The sequence below is a fragment of the Cucumis sativus genome, chromosome 5 (assembly GCF_000004075.3).
Source record: "Cucumis sativus cultivar 9930 chromosome 5, Cucumber_9930_V3, whole genome shotgun sequence".
NCBI lineage: Eukaryota > Viridiplantae > Streptophyta > Magnoliopsida > Cucurbitales > Cucurbitaceae > Cucumis > Cucumis sativus.
The window spans coordinates 25,360,635-25,388,441 of record NC_026659.2 but is presented as its reverse complement, the minus strand read 5'-3'; the positions used below and the strand labels follow the sequence as shown (position 1 = coordinate 25,388,441).

The window sequence follows — 27,807 nt, the reverse complement described above, 5'->3', positions numbered from 1 at the left end:
TTTGTATCTAACCTTGATAATAACGATAGTGGTTTGTTTGTTTGAAAGATATTTTGATCCATTTTCTAAATAGAATCAACATTGCACCATTCTATATTTTTCTTGATAAATCAATTTGATTGTAAAAAAAAGCTTAGTTCAATTTATATTGGTGTATATTGAAGATCAAGAAGTTCACGGTTCAAATATTTTTTAATTTATTTAAACTAAAAAGAAAAGGAGTGTAAGTTTAAGATGAAAGAGTCTAATGAAATTTAAAAAAAGAAAAAGAGAATTTTTTCTTTTCCTTTCTGAGAAATAAAAAGATTTTCATCATTGACTTTGCCCAATAATAATGTAAAACAATTTTATGAACCAAAATGTAAAAGTCAGCCATGTGATGATGTATATAAAGTTATAGGATATATGTTTTTATCCTAAAAATACTTATTCCCATATTGTTCATTTCTGGCAATGGACAAAAGAGCAACAGCTGTGTGATGATACTTGTAGTCTTCTGGCATACTCTTGAATGTGAATATATGCCATTGCAAGCAATAGCCTTCTTTTTGTTTATGTTTATAGATCCTTACATCTTCTTGTTTCAACTGCATATATACTAATTTTTATCTTTTGAAATGCCTTGACTTGGCTCTCATTTTTCCAGCCTAAAAGCAATGCAAATGCACACAATATTTGGGTGAGGTAAAAGTTTGTTTGTGAAAATGAAATAAGGCTTTTGATGAAGTATTAAATTATTGATTGATTCAAAAACTTGTTATGATATGAATCACGACATTCACGTGGTACCTATGCCAAGAATATGCAATGAACACAATCAAAAGGTTACAAAATTTCATTTGGATATTACTTTTTTAACTTTCATTATATTAATCTTATTTTATTTGCAAGCATACCTTACTTTTTTACTTGTATGTTTTATTTGAGATTTTAGTCTTAAAAGTCTTTTAAGGAAACATGTTAGGTTAAGGGAAAAGAACATTAGTTTTGAATAGGTCGAGAACATCCAAATTAGTTTAATCATCTTACTTGTGAAGTTCATCTTACTTGTGAAGTGTCCAAAATAAGAAAATTAATCCTTCTTATCTCCCTATGTTCGATCAAAAACTTATTCAAATCTAATCATTTCCATCAAATTGACACCTAATTTTCAAGTTGCTATAATATCCGATAAATAATGTACAAAAGAAAAAGATAGTTGAAAACGAAATTTCTTAGACCAATGTGTGTATACTATGTTAAATAACTAACTAATGCAGAAACTTAAGTTAAGGGATGAAGATAAAAGTTAATATTATATGATCTAACTATTAGAAATAAGAGAAAAATAATATAATGTAAAAGCTCAAAGATTCTAATTATTATTATGATGTTTAACGAATTTACACAACGGAGTGAGAAATGGTAAGGGAATATTGTGGCTAATAACGGATGTAAAAAATCTAAGTGAGTCCTACTGTTTGGGTGAATTTGAAGGATCAATCCCCAATGACTTGAAATACGCTTTCTCCGCATTTGCTAACCGACTTTGAAACATTGTCCACTCTTTTCGACACCTTTCTCTTACCTGATAATCAAAATACACAAAATTATAAGCTATCATTAGTTCGAATTAAGCAACTTAGTCTTCAACTTTTAACTTTTGTTTGTGTGATGTGAGTTCACAACATCTAAGTGTGAAAGAGAGAGAGAGAGAGTACCCCTTGCCATGGCGCTTTCCCATTTTGAGTTTCTCCCTGCAGAGAAAAACAAGAAACTGGATTAGTATTTGGACTCTCTTGTTTTTTAGGAATGTGGTTGAGAGAAAAGATTTTGAGTTTACCTGGCTTCCGAGTGAAGGAAGACCTTGATGAACGATCCACTGAGAGTCAACGACTCCAATCTTCTCATGTGCAGGCTGATTATTGGACAATTTTGTGTGTTAGAAAAAGTCTATGGTAAATTAGCAACAAAACAGTACCGTCAAAATATAGGAGAGAGTTGAGTACAGACCTCTACACATTTTCTAACGGCAAAATCAAGGCCCCAGCCATGTATTAAATCGTTCTGCAGATCCATGTAACAGGAATTAGAGAAACCATTTGGACTGCGGTGAAGTTAAGTTTTGACAGGAATGGAGTTGGTTCTTACTTGAATCATATACCAGACGCAACGCCAAGCTTCTCGTGAGAAAACTGGAGCCATGATTTCTACGAAACTGTTGGAAGGAAACAAGGACAGATGTTAATACTCTATCAGCTGAAGAAAAAATCAGATAGGGTAGCATTCACATTCTTCTTCTGGGGGAATCTTACGCGGCACAAGGAGGCAAATTTGGCTCAGTGCACCATCCTGGCCTTTCCGCCGTATCTCTGCACGAAATTCACAGAAACCAATGATGGTATAATTTCAGGTTTAGTTGAATGATTTTCACAATGCAGATATTTAAGGAAAGTGAACACAGTTGTTTCATGAGTCTTACTTGTGAACTTCAAGACCATCCCTTTTCTTTGTCATCTGCCATGTTAACCCTCTGGTAGGTTCCAAACCAGGTTGTGAAATTTCCAAGCCATGCTTTCTCACCAACTTTATATACCTGGATTGAAAGAGGATTAATAGGAGTGTTAGACATTTGAAAGAAGGCAGGTGTCTTTTAAGCTCATCTGTAAATAACTCACTCTTCAGCATCGAAGTTCTCAACTCCCAAGTCTTCATCCCACATAAAGATGTAGTCATAAGGTGCCACAATGTCAGGGTGCAAAAATCGCTTGGCATACCACCTTCAAAGCAAGATTTAAAATTGTCATCTAATATGCAGCAAAAATTTTATTACATTCATTGTAACAGAACAATATTTACCATTTACTCTGCTTTCGAGCGCTCACGTGAATTGCTCTTTTCGACCATTCAAATTCATCCCATTCTGTTGTTCGGCCATCGTAATGAAACAGAAGAATTGTGAAGTTCTCTGAAAACTGTGAGGAATCATATTCAGTCTCGTATGATCACAAAGAGAAGGTTGATAGTATATTTAAAGTTTTGGGGATGAAATGGACCTTTTTTACTGCTTTATCAATGTTCTCCTTCTGCTTATAACCGACAGTGAAGGTCACAAGGTAATTTGGTTTTGTATTTAAGTCCTGAAAACATTTATCTGATTAAGTACAACAAGGAAACTACAACAAACCTAATTATGTTGTGCAAAATCAAAACACACCTCATGGGGATTACCCCACAATCTGTGTAGATAGAAGTCTGACTCAGCTGCAACAATTCCTGGGGCTAGTCTTTCAGCTCCCCTAGGATTTGATGGAACCCAAATCTGCATGATATCATATTTAGATGAAAGTAGGATGCATGAGCCTGAGGCAAATAAACTATATAAAGAAAAATAATGAAGCACCTGCTTTGATGTTTTGATCATACCAGGTTTTCAAGTTACTGAAGACCAAATACAAGTAATAGCCGATAGCAATATAGATACACAATTTTTTTTTAAAGAAGCTTGTCTAGATCAAGAAGTTGAAATAACATATTCATAGAAAGTCAATATTCTCATGCTCCCACTATGCAAATAATTTGAAGTAAAGGAGCCCAAACTCCAAAATTGTGATATTATCATAAAGTTCATGAGTGACAGGTTTCTTTATATGGAAGGGAAAGATTTCAAAAGGCAAGTCTTGTCTAGTCATAACTATTTAGTTCAGTAAGGATCCCTGCATACTTAAGTCATCCATCCCCTACCATGTTTTACTAGAACCTTAAAAAACTTAAGCCAATAAACTAGTAATCAGAGGAAGAAAAAGGATGCGTAGAAGGTCAATTTCGAAAAATATGGCCTAGCTTAAATCTTGTTTATTGGCAGACAATGACAGAATGGCCTATTTACACTGCGATGCTAGGCCGTGGGCACAAGGGGGTGTTACTATGGCCTAGGTTCTTTTAACAGCAATGGTCGGCCTTCATCCTAACCTTTAGCTAATTCACCTTCTAAAGCATTTACCACATTTATGTTGTAGGCTTGCAGCCAGCCTGTTAAATCTGAACATTATTCTTCAAAGTACCAGCGGGGTCAAATACTTCAACTTAAAACAGGCAACAAAGTCCACAAAATTATTTGGAATGATCAAACCAGTAATAAAATTGCTTTGCATGAAATTTATGGGTCTAACACCAAACATATAATTAAGAAACCATAAAATAGGTCATCAATAGCCAAAAGGTTATAATTCATCAAAACTTGAAAGTAAGTATTTAGGAAAAACTATACCTCTGAGGTACCATTCCGATTGTGAGAATTATTCTTGTCTCCACTACCAGTTGTTGTAGATGGAAAGTTTTGAGATGTTTGGGTAGATGAGCCTGCTTTTATGTCAGTATTATACATCTCATCAATTTTTGGGATAAGACCGGAGGGGATACCTAGCTGCCAATATCATTAAACAAAGGGCACATATGTGATTTAGTATATACCCAAGAATCTATATCAAATAGTTATGCAAAGAGAAGAAATTTAACGAGCATTAAGACTTCAACACCAACCTTTGTTAGTGATAATGTTGGGAAAGATATTCCTATCAAAAAGCCCAAAAATACTCCCATAAAAGTTATTATAATAAGCCTCATGCTATCGTTTGGCTTTCTATTCACAGAACTGAAACAAAAAAAATGCAGGTTTACAGGTCAGTACACAAGAAATAAAAAAATGTGTTGATTTTTCCAATTAAATTATCACATAATGCACCTGCGATAAAGGATTCCCATGTTATCTACAATCTTCCAAGTTGTAAAGTTGATCTTAGTCAAAGATGTACAAAGTGAGAATGGACCTGTATGATAGAGAAAAATAGACTTACGTTAGAAACAAGAGACAACGAAGGCATTCCATGACAGAGGATGGAAAATTTAAACCACATGAATAGAGAGATGTGTCTAAATATGCTGCAAATGAAATCCAAATTTGAAAATCCTACAGACATGAAAGACTAATTTGTGGCTGCAGTGCATAGTCATAATTTCTATGGAAAGTAAACAAAGTACGTTTAAGATCAAAAGAACTTATGATTGCAGTGCTAAAACTCACACAACAAAAGCTGAAACAACTCTGTAGATCAGGTTCTGTTATAAAATTTCACAAGTACTCTATAAAGCGAGGCTCTTCCCCTCTTCCCCTCCATTTAACTCCTCCATTTAACGATTTCTCTCTTTTCCCTACTCTTGGATGTTCAACGCATACATGTAAACCTTAAACAAAGAAAACTCCGCAACCATGTGCTCTTTCATTGTCTAACTTATACTAGAGACTCTCTTAAGCAATCACACATGTGCTTCCTTTGAGTAAATCAACAGAAGAGAAGAATCAAGCACCCAAAATCCGGCTTTTCTGATTTACACAATTAAACTCAATATGAACAACTTGACAAAAAGACGATCTCGAGTCTTGAGGCACATTTTTCAATTAATTTGGTAAAACAAAAAATTAGAAAGACAACAAACGAAAGAAAAAAAAACTAACCTTGCGTCCAATTAAAGATACAAAGAGAATCGATTTAAAACCAAAAACCCAAACATAAAGTTAGCTCAAAACTTCAGAACAAATTCTTTGACATTCATGGAGATCCCAAAGTCTCCGCTATTACCAAGAATAAATAAACTCCATTCCAATAGTACCACAAAATACAGCCAGTACAGAAGTTAATCCAGCAATAATTAGCTACAGGCAACTAGCATATATAATTAAACAAGTCAACGATCAAACAAAAAACAAAAACAAAAAAACTCACAAAACTCCATACCTTAAAGCTGAAGTAACTTAAAGATTTAAAAACGAAGAATCAACTTAAACAGCAATTACTGGGAGGTGATTGTAGAACACTGATTACTTAAGAAAAAAAACCTTTCAGCACTATACGTTTTCCATTTCGAATTAGAGAAATGAAATAGAGAAGAGAGAATTAAAAAGAAAAAAAAAAAAGAAGAAGAAGTTACCAAATAAAAAGAATCAAAAAACGACAAAGATCTGTTCCGCGACCTCGGAATCACGAGGAAAATCCTTCTTCAGAGATCGCCAGGGCGTTGGGGTGTGAAAAAGGAGTTGAAGAAGAGAGAAGAAATTGTTGAGCGGGAGAGGAAGAGGAGGAATGAGGTGTTAACAAATTGAAATGAAAGGTGTGTTCATGTGTATTTGTTCACGCTAAAACCTTTCAAGGCCTTTCTAATTAAGGTTTCTGCTGTTACAGTAGCGGGACAGAAAAGGGGTTTTTGCAAATTCCTTTTTTTTTATTCTTTTTTCGTTTTTTTAATCAGTTGTTTATTTTCTTCTTTTTTTGGGAAGAAAATTAGTTAAATAGCGATTTTTTTTTTTTTGTTTTTAGATAGGGGTATTATTGACATTTCAAATATCCAAAAGTACTAAATCTAAAAATAAATAAAATGAGATTGTATTAAAATTTATAAAATTATAAACCGATTACCATCGCCGGTTTTTGTGACATAAAATATATGCATATTTGACAAATGTAGTTCATATTTTCTTTGTTCTATTTTTTTAAAATTTATATTTCAAACAAATAAACTAATTATCACTTTTTATTGTTTTTAAATTCGATGTTAATATTAATTAAATCTGCATTATTGGGGTGGAGGATTCTGTATTTTTGGAAATTTGTTTGGTTTAAAATATAAGTTTGTTTATTTTGTTTTGAAAAAAGATTTACACTTATTTGATTATACAATTTTAACCATTTTTCAACCACTTAGTAATTTAGAAGCTTTCTTTTTCTTTTTGTTAAGACGTTAGAAAAACCAAATTGGTTAGGTTAGATTAGATTATCACCTTATTTTGAATTTGATTGAGTTTAAATAAATAAGAACTTATGAATTAATTTGTTGATGGAATCACTTGAAATAATCCAAACCAACCTGAATTTTTTGTTATTAACTTTCAAATATGAATTTGATTGATGGTTTTAATTCCTAGGGTTATGGGTCTATATATTTGTATAATATTTAATTGATTTAAATAGTGTTTTAGCAACTTTGAAAATGAAAATTTCACTATAAGAATTAAAACCATCCAATAAATGAAAACAATTAAATTAAAGTTTGAAATTAAAAAGACAATAATCAAGTCTTTATTCTCTTCCATGAATTTAGTTTTGACATTTTTACTTATAGTTGTATTTTCAATCTTTTATAATTAGGTTGCATCTTAAACTTTACTACAAATGTATGTGATATATACATGTATTTATTGAATTACTAGTTTAATTAAAAGTATAATCATTTAAAAGGTTTTGCTTTAAAGATTTTTAACAACGTTCTTCAAACCATTAATTTGATAATACATGTATATAGGTACGTCACATTAGTGTGTATATAAACTGAATTAACATTAATATTTCATATAGCTAGATTCATCCTTTTATAAATATTAATTCATAAATAAAGAGTTGATAGGTTTCTTAGTTATACTTGTGTATCTTGTTTGGCAGACTATGGACTTGCTTTTTATCTTTGTTGTTATTTTGTAGGGTTCTTTTTGTTTATTTTAATCTTTTCTATTATGTTTTCTACGTTGAGAGAAATATATCAACATCGATAGAAATTGGTACAAATTTATAAAGTGATAGAAGTATATAGACGATATAAATCTACTATTAATAGAGGTTGATAATAGTATATTGATGTGTATACCCGTGATAGAAATTTATTCATGTTTTTATTTTTTATTTGTTGTTATTACTATGGATGGTTTGATATTTTTTTCTTCCTATCAAAATTTACAGGGAACAAAATAATTTATCATGAATGTTGAGTAACATTCAATTTTCAAACCTTTCCTTTCTATTTTTATTTTCAAAATTAGATAAAGGTCATTTATATTCTTTAGCCAACTGATGGCTTATGTAAACAATCTAATCTCGAAAATATTTCTATGAACGATATACGGTGGTTCAAGCTTTTGTAGTCTTTAAATTAATTTTGTTATCGTGTTTAAAGATTTCATCTTTTGACAATTTAATTTAAAGTTCAATCTCCAACGAGTTATTGATTTCTTAAATTATTTTGTTGTTTGTACGTCTCTAATATATTTAATAGTTGTTTAGAAAAAAAAATAGAGAGTGAATGTGATCTCACACCATGATAGGAGCTATTGTTCATCTCTACACTCAAATTCAAATGGTTGAATCTTTGATTTTGCTTAATTTCAAACCCTTTGGCAAATGTTAAGTTTGATTGTTGGAATGGTTTTGGCAAAACGTTACATTGACATCAAATTCCATAATTTACTCTATTTTTCCTTAAATGGATCATTATTCTAACTCATACTTTCTATATTTAACCATAACTATTTAATTTATTTTTTTAAAAAATGGTGTTTCTTTTCTCCTAAATTTTACCATATTAATTTGAATTTATAGCCAAATGATAATGGTTTTAAAAAATGGATGAAAAAGTATTTACAAAAATATAACAAAAACTATGCTTTATTTTTCTCTATATTTTATAAATAGTTTTAATTTGATAACACTAGTATTAAAATTAAAATAATTAAAATGGAGAGAAGCAAACAAAATTATAAGAAATGAATATGAGCCATTAGTTTTGAAAAGTATTTGTAGATTTGGAAAACCATGTCTTAAGAAAACAGAAATAGTAAAAAGAATCCAATTACAAAGATAATAATTATAGAAATGGAAGTAATTAGGGAAAAGAAAGGCATGGGTTTGATTAGATTAAAAGATTTATTTAAGTAAAAAGCAATAGAAAGAATAAAGGAAAAGTTGAATAAGAAGAAGAAGAAAATGGTAATTGAAAGGGAAGGGTTGCTATCAGAAACCCACATGGCATAACGGAGCACGAAGTCGGGCATTGCGCACATTCAGCCCTACTCGCCGTTCTCCCACCTGCCTATCTCTCTCTCATACAATCATTCATTATTAATTATTATTATATATATACACCTAAGTGTCTACCCGCATTTTATTTTCATTAAAATATTTTTATCAGATTCTCTCCTTATACATACTCAAAATATTATATTTTTATCATTTTCCTATTTACCATCATTTTTTAATCGTTATAGGTTAATTTTTATAAATATTAAAAATTTTACATAATATTTAAACGAAAAAACTCATTACAACCGACTGTTTTTTTTTTTTTTTATATATATTTCAAGTTTGTCCTTTTTCGTGTACTCTTTTTTTCTTCTTTCTATTTTCTATTTTCTTCCACAAATAACCAAATATAAAAGATTTTTTTAATTTTTTTAAAACGATTATAAAATATCATGAGAAAAAATATTTTATATATTGAATAGTCAAATCTAAATGATAATTTTTTTAAAAATTGTTTAGATTTACGGTACAAATTTAACTATCGTTTTCCAATCAACGATGACATTTGTTGAATTTTTCATTGGAATGTGCTTTTTTCATATTTGAAAATTATTTTATAAGATGTAAATATTTTTTAAATGATTATACAGTATGAAAATTCATTGTAAAGAATAAATGTGATGAAAATATTTATAAAATATAATAAATTTTTAAAGTCAAAGTGATATAAGACTATCATTAATAAAATCTAAAATTTTACTATAATTTGTAAATATTTTAATTTATTTTGTTATTTTAAAAAATGCCTCTTCAAAAAATTAAGGGTAATGAATTTTGTTTTTCACTAGTTTTGATTTATATCGAATAAATAGTTAGTGATTTCTTTTACTTTTTAAAAAATCTCTTAATTTATTAATAAAAATATTTTAAATGATAAAATTGGACGATAAAGGCTGTAGTTGGTACTTGAAAGTAAAATTTTGTTATATATATAAATATTTTGATGCGAAAAAAAGTAATAAAGAATTTATTAATTAAAGAAAAGGAAAAGAAGAAAAGAAGAGAAATGAGGGGAGGGGTGGGTTTCCACTTTGATGTAATATTAAGGGCATGTTGATTTAAAAAGAAGTGGTGAATGGGTCTCATTGATTGCATCCATAAGTAGACATCTCAATCTTTGAATATTCTACCAAACAATATATTTATTGTAAATGGAAAATAAACAAATCAATCCTTAATTCAACTTTGACTTTTTTTATTTTAAATAATCAATTATTATTATTAATTTAATTTTGAACTTTAAAAGGATGTGAAAGTGAAACTAATTTAATTATTTATATTTTCATGACTAAACTTACAAAACTTTCAAATTTGTTTTCTTGTTTGTCCCAATAGAATATCCTAACCTTTCCTATAAAAATAATATCTCTTACCTATATGAATCAAACACAAAATCTCTCAATTTTACCCTACAAATGCCTCAAAATTAAGAGCTATTTTGGACCTTTTTTCTTCCTCCACCAATTATAGATCATTTTCAATGAATTTTAAGTTTAAATATTGTTTTATGTAAGTTTGAATCATTTATGGTTGATTTAGTAATTTTATTTACTTGTGGTTTTTGTTACAAACTTTGGCATGATTCTTTCGCGTCATCCCCAAGAGTTAATAGAATATTGTAAAATACTTTTTAAAAGTGGTTCATGACCAAAATAGGATTTGATACTTTGTTTCATACTTTCAATCAATTTTTTCTTCGTACGGTTAGAGTTTTCTATTTTAAGTTATAAATTTAGTCATAGAATATTAGTTTTAGCTTTCTTTTATCTTAGAAAAGTATCTAATTAGTTTTAAAGTTAAAAAATATCTTACAAATTTTGAACCTTTCAGTTTTGTATTTAATGGATACATGTATTTAAAAATTTAAAAATTTAATTGATTTGTTAGATATGAATGGATACATTTACCAACTTTACTTAGCATTGTGAAGAAATTCAATTTAATAGATTAATTTCAGCTATGAGGTTCACATCATTGCTGATGCAATTCAAGATTTCTATCTTAGTGAATCGATCTTTGGCATTTTATAAACACGCCCGAACGTATCAATTATCACTTTCCATTGGTGTAATCTACAATTCAATTTGATTTTCTGTCTTCAAGTTCTTGGATTGTTCATTTTTCTGAACAAATCATGACTAATGAAGCGCTACGTGACACAAACACTCCATTCCAAAAATGCATTTTCATGTCTTTTTTAATTCAAGCACCTGAGGACACGTTTGAGACATTTTTATACACACCTTGAAAAGAATTTAAAGAGAAAAATTAGTTCAACCTCTTGATGTGTTGACCCAAATTTTATGCTCCAGTCAACCGCATGTTAAACCAAGACTTCAAAAAAAATCAACAAAAAAAGAAAATAAACATAAAAAATTTTAAGTTAGAAATCCAAACATTCATCACCTCCAATAATCCTTCCAGAGTCTAAACCACACTTGTTAGGTGAAGTTGACTACCGAAATCAGATATTAGATTTCCACACGCACACTCAATATAGAATTAACCTAACCTACACTATTTTATCAGACCTCTGCTTAAAATGTAAGAATTGAATAATTCTCAGTTCCATAATAGCTGATCACTTTCTTTACAAACCATTTTGAATAACTGATATTCATTTAGGAAGTGAATTCGACCAACATAAGAATATTCAATCAAAATCATTGTTGTGAAGTTACAACTTCGAAGCTGATTCATGACTCCCATGCAAAACAATTCTCTATGCACACACACACCCCCATATCTACCAATAGGATGAAAATCAGGCAAGCTAATAACAAGTTATGGGTGCTAGTTATATTATACCATACTATACACAAACTTTTTAATAGGATGCCTAGCAGTACACTATACAAAACCTCACATATCTCAAATCTCATATAGACTAGTTGCAACTTCTTCATCAGTTCCAGAGATGTATCTACAATGGGCAGTTTATCTATCTACTCACTATGCACTCTGAGTGGGAATTTCGAGATTGTGCAGTGTTGTACCTGGAGTGGAAGGGAGCCAGAGTTCCAGGCGAGTTCCACCAGATCCGAGTGCTGCATCCGAGCACCTGGGTGAAATGACACGCACCACACACCCATAACTCTCAAGTATCTCACAAGCAACGGTCAGCCCTGCTACAAAGTTCCATGTCATGTTGTCTTCCACCCTTTCCTTGGACAAGAGATCTGCTCCAAATGGTGTGAGTGAATGCATCTGTGTCTGGAGGTAATTGCACCAACAAACATCAAGTTTTGGTAAAGATCATAACAGAGGTATGCATGAGTTAAGTAAAAATGTGAAACCACTAACCATGTAGTGCATATCTGGGCCATCATCATCTACGACTATAAGTGCACCACCTGCTGGTGCTGCAGTAGATATAATTTCTACCTTTCCTCCAACACGTGTACGCAATAGCGCGCCTTCAATTAAATTGCTCAAAGCCTGACGCAGTGAAGATTCCTCCACGGCAATTTGCATAGAACAAGCCTGTTCACTTAGTTCTACTATACGTTGCTGTTTACGTGCTAGAGGTTTCACTGCCTCAACCAAATCAATCAGAACATCAGAAACGTTGCATGACCTTCCTGACATGACATTTAAAAATTATGAGATTAGTAAACTTGATATTATAACTTCCAAATGCAGGAAACTGACTTCATTTGAGAAATGTTATCTGTTAGTGATGAACAAGTAAACTGTTTGGGGATTTTTTTTTAATCTCCAGTCTCACTGAAATTGCCCCCCCCTCCCCCCCAAAAAAACGACCCTAGTGATGAGGAAGCATTGTAAGACAGACTACTCAGAGTATGGCTAAAACATGATATAGCAAAGTTTTAAAGAACCGAGGGTATTCATAATACTGCGGCATTTGACATGGAATCCATTACCTTATTCCTTGTCGTTGAATAGGAGCAAGTATTGTAGGTGGCATGGGCATCTCCATGTCCCTAACCGTATTGTTAGAAGAAACTAACCCCCCTTTCATCCTAGGGTTGGAAGCATCTGTTGGAAAGTTATCCAGTTGGTTTTTCACTGATTCCGACAAAGGGTTTGAAGACTTGTACATTTTCTTCAGTGTTTCTTCATTATAGTGTACAATATTTGCCTAGAAACAACAAAAAAAATTGTTAGCCTTGTAATTGCATTTCATAAAAAATAACATGGAACAGCCTTTCACTGAGAGTAATCTTCTATAACATTGGACTGCAACTTTTAGTTTGTATTTATCTTTCTGATAAAACGATTAGAACTGAAATGTGTTAGGTATTCAAGAACCTTGGAGAACCACACCCTAAAAGCCAGCTATTGGGGTGGGAGAGCCAAGCCACTTAAGTGCCACATTGGTGGTCCCATTCTCACCAATGTGAGGCGATTGCATCTCATACTACAGGTGTATCTTGAATATATTCTCGAGTTTTTAATTTTAAAAAATAAGTCATTTTGGGAAAATACAGAGTGTTTAGTAATCACTAAAAATAGCTTTTGAAGTGTAACTTAAACAAGTTTAAATAAAATTAAGTTTTTTTATAAACATTTTTTTCTCGAATGAATCCAAACAGGCCCTACCTTGGTTGCTAACATAATGCAATAGGCAAACCAGACCAAGTTGTACGAATAAACAAAATCTTAAGGGAGTATCGTGAAATGATATAGCAACTTCAAAAATAATAATAATAGATTGAAGCGCACAAGGTAATTTTAGCAACAATAGCAAGAGAAAGATCAAGTGCCTTAGTCAAATAAACAGCATCCTGTAGTTGTTGAAGAGTATTTCTCATATAATCCCCTTGTAAAAGTATGTCTTCTAAAATCTCATATGCAATCTGCAAAACCGTGCCATCAAAATACACGGCATATAAACATATTGAAGTGACCAAGCATCTAAAAGAAATAAAACTATCACCTCATTTTTCTTCATGTGAACAGATAACATCTTACTTAAACTTTGGATGCTAGAAAGAGAACCACGAATCTGTAATAGAGTAAAATGTGAGGGAAAATTAACATGCTACTAGGGTGCGTGAGAACAAAATGAAGAAACAAGTCAAGTAGCACCCTTACTTGGTCAACCAGATTGGTCATCCTCAAATTGTTCTGCCATGATGATTGCTGGAGCAACATTGCTTTCTACAGAAGAAAAAAGGTTTCATCTTAAATTACGTGACAAACTACAAGTGGAACCTAAGAAGAACAACGTTTAAAATCAGGATTTATTGTCAGATTACAAGAGTAAATAAAGTTTGCCATCGATGGCAATGTACTGAATAAAAAAGATCCAACCAACCTGATCCATAACATATGCCATAGCAAGAGAACGGGAAATATGGAAGGCATTTTCTTGACTATCTGCATTAAACATGTACGTTTTCAATGATCCATTCGTAGCATTATGAAATCCATGTGTACTTATTCCTGAGCCAGCTACAAGAGCACCGGCTTCGTGTGGAGATGAGTATGACCACGGATCACGATCAGCACTCTGCATATCCAGGCATGTTTCCATTTCCAGGTTCGGAAGCTCGGCAACCAAGAACCCCACGACAAATGGGTGTTTCACCATTGGAAAAACTATAGCCTTGTGCTCTGAGATAACTTCAACCTACAGTTTAAACAGTCTTTTTCAAAGTTCAACGATTAACCATCTAAACCAAAAACACATCAGTCAGTTACACTAGAAAACCATACTTGCTGACTGGAAAAAGCAGCTTCAGCAGCACGTAAACCAGTAGGAACACTAAAATTTCCGACCAATATCACAACATCAGTAACATTAACCCCTGGGAAAGATGCAACACGACGCAGCTCAAGACGGTCCATCACATAGCTACCAGCAGGTCTTACATAAACCTAAAAAAGGGAATAACATCGAAAACCCTTTCCTATAAGCTAACCGACATAACAGCTCAAATTTATAAATTAACCCAAATAAAGGTTTTTCAGGAAAACACAAACCGAGAGTAGGGCATCGGGATCAACAATCCGGCGAAACAAATCCAACTGTTCGATGCAAAGCCTCTGAAAGTCAGGACTCGGCAACACCAACCCAGTATTCTGACTGTTTTCAATCCTATGCACAAAATCGACAGGGGAGGTGGAAGCTTTGAGAATGGCGGAGGCGACAGCAGAGGCTGAGGGTACCATTGAGCCATCGTCGTGAGTGTCGCGTACAGTATGAGAAACGTGGCGAAGGAGGGTAGGGTCTGGAATGGAGGAAGTATCAGTGAGGGAGGAGGAAGTGCAGTTGAAGGTGAATGGTTTGAGGCGAATGAAAGAATGGAGTTTTAGGGCATTGTGTGAGAAGAAAGGGAAGAAGAGGGAGGAGGAAGAATTGGAGGAATGGAGAGGATTTTGGAGAGAAGGTGAAGAAGAGAGTAGCATCGGAATATGCAGAGGATTAAGAGACGGAAGTCGGACGGAGTGGAAGATGATGAGCAACGGATTTTGCCGGGCAGATCAGATGGACCTCAACGTCGATACCTAATAAATCCATTTCTTTTCCTATTTTATTTATTTTTAAAATTCAATAATACAAACTAAACTACAAAGGAGGATTCAGAAATTCAAATTTTAACTTAAAAAGGATTTGGTAATTACTTCATCCACCACATTTCATTTCTTTTATTATGTGTAATTGAAGTTAGATTTTAACTCGTTCAGTGATGAAACGAGTATTAATTAATTATATTATAAGCTCTATAAATGTGTAAATGAAATTTGATATGAGATGTTGCTTGTACTTTTTGGAAATGACATCAATCAATCAATCACTGCAGTTCATTTTAGTAACTTCAACTTTGATTGGGAGTTAAATTTAGTTGTTTATATATCTATTTTGCCTCAAGTCTAATCAAAATTTTATAATAAAATCAAAATAATATTTACCTATCATGAATTACTTATTAATTATGAGTTATATTCATGCTAGAAAATTTATACTCTTCTTCTATCGAAATGGATATAATTCAACCTTAATTGATATATATTTTGCTCAAATCTCCAAATAATTGTAGTATAAGAAAGTGATGTCAAATGTTAGGGTTGAGATGATATTGATATAATAATTATGGAACCAACACCAAAAATTCAGAAGATGAAAAGAAAGGGGTGCAGTGCAGTGGATGGGTGGGTAATAGTTAATATAGAGTAGGATTAATTAAATATGAAGTTTTAAGATTAAGTTTTGTGACAAGCCTTGTTCAAAGGGATAGGTGGATCTGAATAAGAACCATCTTTAATTTGATTAAAGATCCATTTGTTAGCTGCTTGAGTGTAATGAACACCATCCCAATTCACATAAACCTCTGGGTTTTTGCATGATTTTCCAATCAAAACTTCTTTCCCATTTATCTCCTTCTTTCCTCCACAACCAAGATTCACATTGAAGTTGTACTTTCCACCATGTCCACAGCATGTTCTCAATGGATACTCAAACCCTACATTTCAATTCATTCCCATCTTTAACCATTAGTTTTATAAAGCTCTTTACATTTTAAAATTGTTATAAAGTTTCAATTTTATGTCTAAAAAAAATTATAACAAGTGCCTACCTACACATCTAACCAACTAGACCTAAACTTGGAAATTATCTTTTCCATCTCGAGTTTTGAAAAACGAGTATGTGGACATTAAATTTTCAAAATGTGACTTACTTTTTTAACCATCTAGCTTTTTTTACTATAGGTTCGAAAAATTATTGAAGTAAAATTTTAAATTATTTTAAACAATTAAAAATGACATTTTAAATTAGAAAAGTAATTTTAAAGAAGATAGATAATTTCAAAACAATTATTTAAATAAAAATTATCTCAACATCACAGGAAACACTAAAATGATACATTTTAAAATTTTAAAAATTAAATGCATATATTTTATAAACTCTTCCCTACTTAAAAAATTAAAAATTGTATTTTGATATTTTCAAAATTCAAAAACCAAACACTTATATTCTTTTTGTTAAAAAATATTATTTTAACCATCATTTTTTATCGTTATAGAATATAAATTTTTGCAATAATTTATAAATATTTTAATTTATTTTAAAAATACTAAAATTAGTCATTTATAATTATTACAAATTTTATTTTAAGTATTAGCAAAAGAATTAGTTAAAGTAACAAGAAGTTACCATATTTCTTGTGTTGGGAAACGAGAGCGTATTTGAGAGAGTAAACATCAACATAGGTAATGGCAGAGTCGGGCAAAGCTTTGCGAAGTTCCACGACGGCTTGTTTGAGGCCACGGTTGAAATATTGAGCCAAGTCATTGAAAGGAGTGGCGCACCCATACTGGTCGTAGTCTGACGCTGGAACGTGCTCGCGGTCCAGTACATAGGGAAGGCACCCCACTGGCCCCGTGTTATGGATCCAGAAGAATCTTCCCCCTTGACTGTGCACCCACTAAATTAAGGCACGCGAGGATGATCAATTTGTAAGGTCCATTGTTAATAATATCGTAAGAAAAATGACAAATTAGGGCTTAGATTTTAGTCTTTGTCTTTTTCTTTGAGTTTTAATTCTTTTTAATGTTAGATTGTTATATAGGTTAAAGGGAAGTATTTTATGTTTAATATAACATAAATTCTCAATTTTTAAGTCTCACCATTTGTCTCTACCTTTTGTCACGTTATCAATGTGGTAAAGACTTAAATGAATTTTTTTTTAAAATATTCAAATACTTAGACTGTATTAAACGAAAAAATCTACACATCCATCGTAAAAATACAACAAAAAATGAATAAGTAAAGGAGCAATTAATTAGCCACATTTACTAACCTTGACGATCTCGGAGAATTGGTGAAGAACATCAGGAACATAGAGTTTAACTTGGTGGAGAGTCATGTTGGCAAAATAACCACTCGTCAAATCGTTTTGCCCAATATCGAATGTGTAAAGGGCCCGACTGAAACTCTCTTCCTTTGGCAATAATTGCTTAAAGATTCCACCCACTGACACCCAAGAGATCAGAGTTAAACATAAATGAAATCTAGACCGAGACAGCTTCAATTCTATTTTTTAATAAATGAACAAATAACTTACGTCCATTTCGAAGAGTTTGAGATCTACGTCGGAAGTCATAGAATTCGTTGTACTGAACATTAAGAGATATAGGGCTGAATCCACTCTGCTGAAGAGTTCTGTTTTGGAGTCTAATGGTTGAACCGGCTGTCGCGAAGTTCGCTCCGTGACTGAAATTCGCTCCCAATGCATCAAGATATGCGCTTAAATGTGGCAACCCAAAGCTTTCCGCTGAAATTAATTCAATCAAACACATGAGAAATTGAGGGAGAGCAGTAAAGAAATTAGGGAGTTTCTTTGATGTATTTTTCTTTGTTGGTTGATTACATACTCTACCCTACTACTACTACTAAGTACTAATAAACATCGACTTTTTTCACTTAACGCATTAAACTTCCTTATTTGAAGATCACAACTCTACTCTCTTGTCTTGTCCCAAGGAGTGATAGCTACATTTTATCGGAGTACTAGAAAATAGAATGAAGTAACAAAATGAAATGTGGAAGGGGAGAGGGGAAATGGGTACCTATGAAATCGACGATAAGGCGGCCATCCGAGTAGCGGCCGGCAGGGCCAGGGAAATAGGATCTGCCATTGGGCGGTGGGGCTTGGCCAAAGACAGCAGATAAGCCACCAGTGTCAGAATTGGAGTCGCCGAAGTTGAACACCGCCGGGAAATTACAAGGGTCTTTGGCGAGGGCAGGCCAAGGAGTCAGTGAGAGTGCAAGGAAAGTGGTGAAAGCAATGATTAAGGAATGGGACTCCATGAGAAAGATAGGGAGATAGTGAGTGAAAGATGATGGTCCATAGATCCATATATATATATGTAACAAGGCGTGGGAGTTGTTAGGACTTAGCTTTTGTGGGGATTTTGGTTGGATAAGGTTGAGTTGTTTGGGCTAAGAACAAGATTAAGGCTACAGAACCAGAAAGAAAACGGGAAGAAGATGACCGGCGTATTTGGAAGATTGGGAGGGTTTATGGTAGCATGATTTGTTGACTTTTTAATTAATTACTGATTCATAGCGAATTGGGATTAATTTGGTAATCGAAGAGGTTTATTCTATTTACTTATCAAATTTAAGGAAAAATACTTATTTATTATTATTATTATTATTATCAATTTGAGTTTCAAAGTTACAATTTTTTCTTTCAATTTGTTTCAGAAAAAAAAATTATAGCTTGGTTTTACTCTTTACATTTATTATTAATTTAATAGTGTATTAATTAATGTCAAAATGGATAAAATTCAGAGATCAAATTGAAACATTTATTTATTAATTATTTTTTTTAACAACGACGAAGAAGTAGGTGAAGAATTTGATACGGCATTTGCTCGATTTTGGAATCGGGCAAATTTAGAATGTTTGGGAGGAATTCGAGCAAGAGAGGGGAGGTTGACAATGTGATTTTGTGTGCAGACCAAGAACACCAATAACCTTACATTCTATAAGCCAATTTTTAAAAACAATTGAGATCCCTATTTATGGTAACAAAAATGTTAGTGTACTTTTAATTTGTGAAACCATAACCTAACTCCCCATTTCTCGAATGAATATTTTGAAAGCTTTGAAAAAAATCGAGTAACTTAACGAGGATAAAACAGTTAACCATGATTGTATCCATTCTCCAAAACAAAATTCAGAAACATACTCCATAGCGCATCTTTTTCTTTAGAATCAAATCATCAAACTTTAGAATAGTAATTAATGTCTTTTATACATTGAACTATACCCAAATTACCTAAAAAGGACCTCAAAAAAGCATCAGGAAGGTCCAAATTTGATATCACAGCCACGAAGGCAAAGTTCTATAAACGAAAAACTTCATGATAGACAAAAATTGCTATTCTATAAGATGTGAGCAACAACGTTAATCAACATATTTACTAAAAACAAAGTCAAATCATACTACAAAAAGAAGGGAGGAAAAAGAAAAAAAGGAAGTTAAATGGTACATGGGCTTGGGGCAGTTCATATAATGCATCCTAGGAGAAGTTGCTTATTATACGTACCAGACCTTCAACATTTTGCGTACAACTGGGACACCTGCAAAATCATCTATTCCTTAATGGAGAAAACTGCTCAAACAAGTTCTCTCGTTAAGGATACAAAAAAACACATCCACAGAAGATTGGCATCGTCAACTTTCTCCAGCAGTTCACGAGGAGGCAGCAGCAACCATTTCATTCCTCCAACCTCCATTTCACAATAGCCACCCCATGTTCAATCTTTCTGGGGGAAGAAACTTTCCACTTGCTAAAGAAATAAATGGTGTTGATGGAAGGAGATTCTCCAAAACAAAAAAATCGGTTTAAATCCCATATGATATGTGTTCTAGTTAAGCTCTGCACATGCATGGGGTGAGGGGATTCTCCCAAAGGTCATAGTTGGGAAAGGTTTCTTCTGGTAATCCGGTTCGGGTTTGGTGGGTGACAACGACATCCTCTACGAAAGGAGCCCACCCCATGTATGGGTCTCCGAATGATTTTGACATTAGCCCTTTATCTGGTTTTATGGATTTTAGACGATGGCCCAAATATCGGCGTGCCCCAATAATCAATTTTGCAAAGTTGCCTCCATGAGTCATCACAAATACGTCAGACTTCAAACATACTAAGAAATCCAATGCTGCTAAACTCGTAACATGTTTCCTGAAGCTATCCAATTCCTCTTTGGTAGCTAGCTCTTCCTTTGTCACCTGTTAGTGCTCAAGATCAAAATATCAAAATAGGGAACAGGGAATTGTATGGTTTGATTTCAAAACTAAAGAACATGAAAGGAGTTGGAGTATCCAACAAGTTTAAACGTTGGTATGAATGGAAAGATGTCAATTTCTGTGAAATCTTTGAGGTCAAATCTTCAGAGAAAAACAGAGGGAAGTAACAGACATTTGTTTAAAAAGATGGTCAAATCAACGTCAAATCTTATAATTTTGAAGAAATGAATCAAATGGTGAAAGTTTCATTAGATTTTTTGAATTCATCAATGTCACATAAGTTCTCTGTTTTTATATCATTCATCGTATACTTGGTATAGATACTCCAACCGGATCATTGAACTTTTCAAGTTTTAATTGCATTGGATTTTCAAGTTCATCAACGTCACACAAGTTCTCTATTATTATATCGTTCATCTTATACTTGGTATGGATCCTCGAGCCGGGTCATGCATCTACTAACATTAATGATTTAAGCAGTGTTGAAAGTAAAACATGAATAGTTAGGCAAGTTCTTGAACATTTCTCAATAGGAATATGAAGTTGTAAAGAGGACAAAAATATTTTACCAGATTTGGGAACATGTTCCTTAGTGGTGCCATCCTATTCTGTCCGCCATACACCTGACCGGATGCAACATAAATTTGAGTTTCCTTTGGATAGCCCATTGCTCTAAGAATTACAGCTACTTCCCCAGGCTCAAGAGGGCACCGTCCTTCCTTTCTTTTCTGCAGGGCCAGTTGCCACAGATGGGAACCATTCTGCAAACCAAATTTCCAAATAAAGAACGGATATCAAATGTGCTACTTTTGTTTATTCATATTTAGGTACAATTTGATACATATAGGGCAAAACAAATTACTTTCTAGGTCACCTTATATCTACGTGGCCATTCTTTTTTCCTATATTCTGCCATTTTGACTTTCTCCTCTCTTGTCCCCACAAAGTCACAAAATGATAGTCCAACCATTCCTTTCTCAAACCTTAGATGAAGAGCCCTGTAGACAGATTACATTAGACCCAAAAATCCAATGCATAATTAATTATGCATTCCCGTTATAACCATACTTACATATATGGATTTGAACTGTTTGTGCGACTTCTCATCCTTGAAGCTAATACATCAGCCATATGCTCTATGTCAGGAAGAAATTTAAGAGCGTGATAGTTTACTCTGCACCTTAGCCTGTTGATTTCTGAAGGAACATTGTCATACCTGATACCATAAGGCCAAGGATGTTAATTTGGTTGAAATTGCATGCATGAAAAGAGAGTATCCAGATACACAAAGCAAAATTCATTTGAAAGAAAAAGGAAAAAAAATTACCCAAGCCGATCAACAAAAGGTTTTAGTGCCATTATCTTCTTCTCTTTGATACGAGGAAGTACATTGTCAATGTAAAATTGTGCTGGTGCATACTTTGGAATGTTCTTGACTGTACGTCTGCAATAAACTTTATCCAAGGATCAATGACAATTACAAGCCAGCTGTATATCATATGAGCAACTTCTTCCACCACAGCTGTATATTAGCCAGTTACTTGCGAAGAAAAAAATCTGAGCCCTCTAAGTAACGAAATTTCAAGGTGGGAATGGAGGGGAATAGTATAGATAAGCTAAGGCTCCAGGAAGAATCGGCATGTTATATTGGAATTTAACTGTCAGTTATTTACTTCAATAAACAAAAGCTCAGACAAAATAAACATTAAGCAATTGACCGTAAACAATATTTTCTGGAGGGAAAAAGTTAAAATTTTTCTGTACACCTCCCATAGTCTATGTGCAGCTAACAACTCTAAGATGAAAATCAAACGACACAAGAACCAAATATCAACGAACCTTATACTAGTAAATAGCTCTGTTTTGTCTGTAAACCAATCAGGAATATCCCGAACAACCCGCACATCATTCTTCAGATAGTTAATGAAATGATCAACATCAAAAATGTCCTCAAATTTCCTGCATTGTTTTTCATAATATATTATTGTGAAGAAACCCCAAAAACCAATTCTTCAAACACATGTACGTACAAATGTTTTAATTGCCTTATCTATTTGGAGTTAAGGGAGTGGCCAATGAAAAACACAGAGTACTAGCTAGCCGAGACTAGTTCATACAATTAACAACAATTCCATAGCCGTTTTTCAAGGGAAAATATAAAATAAAATTTATTTTACAAAATTAATGTACGGTGGGTTGGCCAAGGTAAGCAAATTCAAAATGACCATATGAGTACCTCCATGAAAAAAAATCAAAGTGCCAACATGGCTTGGCCAGATGTCTAAGAGGTATAAAGATATTTCACGTTCAATCATTGATATAGAAACTAGAAAGTGTAGCTCTTAAAGAAAGCCCACCTTGCATTAAAAATGTAACATAATGACATTAAAAGCAATGTCCTACGAAGCTTTCTAGTCTCAATAATATTTTACCGTCCTAAACTTTTCTGATCACAAACATCACAGCCTTTGCAGGACTAGTTGAGAAGTATTGATGCAAACATCCACACTACTAAAATAGTCATTTCCAATTGGGCAAATAAAGCTTGACAAAGGAAGACAACAATGAAAAGCTTAAGAATTCTTGGGAAGCAGACCAAATAAACATTCTTAGGGTGACTGTAATGAGTTGATATGTTGGCAGAATATTTACCACATTGAGCAAAGAGTTTCACTTGGTTGATTATTTTCAAACAATTACAACAATGATCATCGGTATGTTTTTCAATTTTTCATTAAGCATTAAGAGTTAAAAAACCTAGAATAAAAGAACAATCTTAGAAATGTTAGGGGAAAAAATAGCAACAGAGAATTCAAGCTTCTATTTCACATGCAGACAACGTGGGTGTAAATGGTTGATAAAACTTACGTTTGGTCCTTCCAGATTTGATCTTGCTTTAAAACTGGCAAAATAAGTGTTGCGTTTAGTATTTTAGCCACAGCAACCGCATTGCAAATCTGCAAGCAAGAAAAGGAAAAGTTAATTGACAAGAAATCCTGGAAATTTTGGTTATTAATATTGAAGTTTGGGAGGGAGATATCACACGGCAATTCTCTGCTGATTAAGACCGCCTTCAGCATGGATGAATATGTAGCCATTTGTTTCATTTTCAGGCGGAAGATCTGTCAAAAGCAAAAGAACATTCTAAGTTCGAAGCGTACAAGAACAAAGGAAGAGCTAAAGTAGAAAGAATAAAGCCTCCTCTATATACTCCGATATTAAACCAAGATTACCTGAGATTTCAGAATCACGAAGCTCAGCACAAGGCTTCCAAGATGTTGTTGCCGAGTAGGGATTCTCCCAGAGTGAAGGACGTTCCTTAACCTAAAGCGGCGAATCCATTTCTTTAGAAAATATTTCAAGAATGAGAAAAAGAAGATACATCCCGAGAACTTACCGGTGGACAATGAAGAGTAATGCCATCTTTTTCACACAAGTACGGGGAATTCTACAATGAAGAAACCAATCATATCCATTAGAAACTACTTGAACAATTTGACATTCCTATTAAACTTCTTAAATCTAACATCAGAACATCTAGAACAGTTTAAACATTTCCATCGAGCTTCTCAAATCTAGCATCAGGAAATTTGTCGAACCACGGCTCATTCCTTGCATTGCAATGAGAAGAAACGCATTGGATTTCCCCAAACCAAATCAATAGATAAACAAAAAAAACAAAGCCAGTAATTCCTTCCCCATTATCAATCACGGAAATTGCTACAACGAATCAGACAGCAATACACACATTTCACATAAAATTAGACGAAATCCAGCAAGAAACGCAAATCAAAGAGGCAATGGAGAACTAACCAAACGTCTAACAATTGAAAAAACAGCGATCAAGGCAGCAGCAACTACTAGAAAGACAAAGAAGAGTGAGATCTTGGAGTTATAAGGAGAAACCCTAGAATCATCAGCAAAGTAAGGGCATAAGGATTGAAAAGTGAGCCTAGAGTAAGAACGATCACGGATCGAATGACGATCACGATCGTCGTGGTCTTCAGACTGGCGGTCAGGGACTAAGGGAGAGGAGTCTTCGTCCCGCTTCATTGGGGAAGAAGTGGCTCTGTTCCCAAGCGAGCTCGAATGCCTGAGCTCAACCATGGCTCGCTTTGGAGTGAAAGCCAGAATTATTGAGTGAGCTCGTTTTTATGTTGTGGAACGAACTTCAGTTGGGTATGGTTTCTTCTTCTCTGTATGAAGATTTCCAAGGTCCATGTGAGATGGTGGATATCAGTCGGATCGAGACGAGACTAGCCTAACTCTTAAAAGGACATTATGTGAAATTACCTTTTCGTTTCGGGTATTTTCGTCGCCTCGCTTTGTAATCCAATCACAGGGCCCTCATGATCTCTTGGGATCTATAGTTAGTTAAGTACTTGAGTATACTTACTTACTAATAGTATTCAAAATAGTTTTCAATCCCTCTCATTTTCTTTTAAATTATTTTAAATAACAAAATTTTATAATACACTCATAAATTAAGATAGATTACTGTTTATATTTGTATGTAAGAAACTAGATAGAATATATTTTAAGAATTGTTTGATAACGTTATTAGGGACATACTTATAAGAGAGGGGTTAGATTTGAGAAACTAAACTTTTTTCTATTTAGTATGTTGTTGTTTCATGAATAGGTCGATAACAATAACCTTTGCTGTGTTGATAGTTAGTCACGTGTAAAAAAAATTCATTTCATAGTCACGAGTTTAGAATTTAAAAGTTGTATAGTATATAGTGTTGCTTATTTGTGAAATTAAGAAATCAACAAAACATTGTATCGATTATTTTAAATTGTGAGTTCTTAACACATACAGTAGAGATTGACGCTTTTTTCCATTTTAGGAACACGGTGTTTGGACACCCATAATTGAATTGAAATGTATTGTAATGTAATCCAAAATTCATATATGGATTTAGTCTTTTGAGCCAAACTGTAATATCAAAGTCAAATTATTCTCACTATTTTTAATTAAATTATATTTTCCATCGTTTTCACCTTTTTATAATTTTATTTATGTTCCATCGTAAATTTGAGTTTTTTTTTAGTATTGAAAATTAAGTTTATTTTCTCCACATTTCTTCATCCAAATTTGTTCCTTTGAACGATTCTTGTTAGAGTGACCCTTACACAATAATAACACGCAGGCAACTCTAGTCCAAAATCTACATTTTTCAAGTTTTTAAAACTTAACGTGGTTTTAGAAGATGTCGATAGAAAATTGATAACAAAAATAAGAAATTTGGAGAGCGAAATAGTTATCAAATAAGATGCGAGCAATTTGGTTATGTTTCTTTTATAACTTTTTTCTAACTCCATCTTCTTCGCTTGATTTGTTGCTTAGGTGTGTAGGCATGAGATTTTTACGTGGGTGGAAAAGAGGAGAGATCACTACTCTATAGTTTCACAAGCATCGTCTTGCTCCTTGGACATCAACTTCTTTCAAATGATCTTCTTAACTCTCTCGCTGGCTCTTAAAAGTTCCATTGAAGTTTATTTGTTCAGGAGGAAGTTGGGCTCCAATGAACATTTTTATCATTCTCTTTCACTTATTTGAGCAATTCTCGTTGTCTCCTATGGATTCCACCCAAATCGCTTTGTCTTCCTCTTTCGTTAGTTTCTTAAAGACCTTTCATACTTTGAAATATATTAAAAATGGCAACTCCGTAGTTCTGATAACTCTTCCTTCATCTTGTCGAATCACATATAACATAAAATGAGGCAGTAAACTCTTATTACGTATATTTAAATTAACCTGCAATCCAAACAACTTAGACTGTTCAACCTAAAATTGTAAGTTGCAATAGTTGGATTGTGTCTAGGCTACAGTTTTTTTAAAAGAAATTTGAGTTATATATGTATTATATGTTATTAATATTACGATACATACATACAGATATATACTTGTGATTACATATTATAACATGTGAATATCATAATTAACAATAGTTTTTTTTTTTTCATCTATTAGGCTAAAGCCTATACAAATGAGTTTGAGCTATGTCTCTTTTACTTGTGCTCGTCAACTGAAATAATGTTTTGACTTACTCTTTGGCCTAAGTTGGTTCTTTAGTTATTTTGTTCTTAAAAAAACAAACGAACAAAAAATGAAAAAGACTCCACTACGATTTAAAATGACTTCATTTTTTATTTTATTTTTAAAAATTTTTACATGTGTTTATTGAATTTTGTAACTGTGGTTTTTCACTCTCATTGAATAAAAACGTTGAAATAACTAATGAAATTCTAAAAACAAAATTTATTTACCTCCCAAAGTATGGAATAAGTTTTGTAACTTTGGTTTTTGACTCTCATTAAATAAAAACGTTGGAATAACTAATGAAATTCTAAAAACAAAATTTATTTACCTTCCAAAGTATGGAATAACTTTTAAATAGCATTAGTTACAAGGAAGGTAATAAAACGTAAGATTTAGGTTTTTAAAAATAATGTTATAACAACTTTTTTTTAAGCTTAATTTTAGAAGCCTATTGTATTTAAAATAGAGAGACACCGTTTATAACCATGAAAGTAGAGATTTAAGTAAAAACAGAATTGTCATAAATAACAAAATTATTTAAATACATACAGAAAAAAAAGACTGAAATTAATGATTTTTAATGTTAATGTTAAACTTAATGTTAAAACCATCATTAAACGTTCAACCAATATTTCTATAGTTATTTTCACATTTTTCATTTTCACATTTTTCATGGATTTGATATCGCTAAAAGAGTTAAATTAATATTTTTATTATATCGTAAAAAGTTCCCCAAATCATCATAAATAAATATTAAAATAATAATAATATAAACAATAGATATGTTTACTTACTTAAAAATAACAAAATATTTATTTACTACCTTAATAATTATTGTTTGAGTAAATTTAAAACTACCATGTTAAAATTTGGGTGGGTAAGTAAATTTTAGATCAATTAAAGTTAACTTTTCTAAAAATTAATTACTATTTATAAATTTTTTAATGGTGGTCAAAATTTCAACATTTTAATTCAAAATTAACCATACATTTGTATTTTGAATCCACGATTGAAAATTTAAAAGTATTTATGAAACTTTTTTTAGAAAATTTAGGGACATTTTGGCCCTAAACTAAACAGTTTTAAGGGTTTTTTTTTTTAAATTTAAAAATTAATCCTTTTATAAAGTAAGTACTTATCTAAAATTAAT

The 27,807-nt window shown here is 32.5% G+C and overlaps 4 protein-coding genes across 8 annotated transcripts; all 4 read right to left on the bottom strand.

The window, feature by feature from the left end:
- Window positions 1-1,328: 1,328 nt before the first annotated feature.
- On the bottom strand, window positions 1,329-6,263 carry LOC101222926 (hypothetical protein). 3 transcript variants are annotated; one of them, XM_031884999.1, is made up of 15 exons: window positions 5,966-6,263; window positions 4,724-4,806; window positions 4,522-4,633; window positions 4,250-4,405; window positions 3,197-3,301; window positions 3,036-3,119; window positions 2,839-2,954; window positions 2,658-2,759; window positions 2,462-2,575; window positions 2,295-2,351; window positions 2,131-2,197; window positions 1,993-2,046; window positions 1,823-1,897; window positions 1,701-1,736; window positions 1,329-1,567 (listed from the first exon to the last, which is right to left on the bottom strand). In XM_031884999.1, the coding sequence occupies exons 2-15, from the start codon at window positions 4,741-4,743 to the stop codon at window positions 1,454-1,456; spliced, it is 1,212 nt and encodes a 403-aa protein (XP_031740859.1). In that variant the 5' UTR covers window positions 4,744-4,806; window positions 5,966-6,263; the 3' UTR covers window positions 1,329-1,453. The 3 variants fall into 3 exon arrangements, with proteins under 3 accessions (XP_031740859.1, XP_031740858.1, XP_011655601.1); XM_031884998.1 differs by lacking the exon at window positions 5,966-6,263 and adding an exon at window positions 5,495-5,627 and having other exon boundaries at window positions 4,724-4,808; XM_011657299.2 differs by lacking the exon at window positions 5,966-6,263 and adding an exon at window positions 5,063-5,326 and having other exon boundaries at window positions 4,724-4,808.
- A 5,204-nt stretch (window positions 6,264-11,467) lies between these two features.
- Window positions 11,468-15,764, bottom strand: LOC101223159 (chloroplast sensor kinase, chloroplastic). 2 transcript variants are annotated; one of them, XM_004135229.3, is made up of 9 exons: window positions 14,832-15,467; window positions 14,565-14,726; window positions 14,164-14,478; window positions 13,941-14,006; window positions 13,783-13,851; window positions 13,610-13,702; window positions 12,767-12,984; window positions 12,186-12,459; window positions 11,468-12,095 (listed from the first exon to the last, which is right to left on the bottom strand). In XM_004135229.3, exons 1-9 carry the CDS (start codon window positions 15,255-15,257, stop codon window positions 11,835-11,837), a joined length of 1,884 nt encoding a protein of 627 aa, XP_004135277.1. In that variant the 5' UTR covers window positions 15,258-15,467; the 3' UTR covers window positions 11,468-11,834. The 2 variants fall into 2 exon arrangements, with proteins under 2 accessions (XP_004135277.1, XP_031741643.1); XM_031885783.1 differs by lacking the exon at window positions 11,468-12,095 and having other exon boundaries at window positions 12,299-12,463; window positions 14,832-15,764.
- A 135-nt stretch (window positions 15,765-15,899) lies between these two features.
- Window positions 15,900-18,833, bottom strand: LOC101202891 (GDSL esterase/lipase At3g26430). Its single transcript, XM_004135230.3, has 5 exons — window positions 18,420-18,833; window positions 17,915-18,124; window positions 17,651-17,823; window positions 17,005-17,275; window positions 15,900-16,312 (listed from the first exon to the last, which is right to left on the bottom strand). Exons 1-5 carry the CDS (start codon window positions 18,658-18,660, stop codon window positions 16,053-16,055), a joined length of 1,155 nt encoding a protein of 384 aa, XP_004135278.1. The 5' UTR covers window positions 18,661-18,833; the 3' UTR covers window positions 15,900-16,052.
- Window positions 18,834-19,559: 726 nt separating this feature from the next.
- On the bottom strand, window positions 19,560-24,900 carry LOC101203125 (protein PECTIC ARABINOGALACTAN SYNTHESIS-RELATED). 2 transcript variants are annotated; one of them, XM_004135231.3, is made up of 11 exons: window positions 24,425-24,889; window positions 24,009-24,059; window positions 23,845-23,935; window positions 23,657-23,733; window positions 23,480-23,568; window positions 22,451-22,570; window positions 21,939-22,055; window positions 21,684-21,827; window positions 21,486-21,609; window positions 21,181-21,372; window positions 19,560-20,593 (listed from the first exon to the last, which is right to left on the bottom strand). In XM_004135231.3, the coding sequence occupies exons 1-11, from the start codon at window positions 24,716-24,718 to the stop codon at window positions 20,234-20,236; spliced, it is 1,659 nt and encodes a 552-aa protein (XP_004135279.1). In that variant the 5' UTR covers window positions 24,719-24,889; the 3' UTR covers window positions 19,560-20,233. The 2 variants fall into 2 exon arrangements, with proteins under 2 accessions (XP_004135279.1, XP_031741864.1); XM_031886004.1 differs by lacking the exon at window positions 19,560-20,593 and having other exon boundaries at window positions 21,266-21,372; window positions 21,474-21,609; window positions 24,425-24,900.
- Between the last annotated feature and the right edge of the window lie 2,907 nt (window positions 24,901-27,807).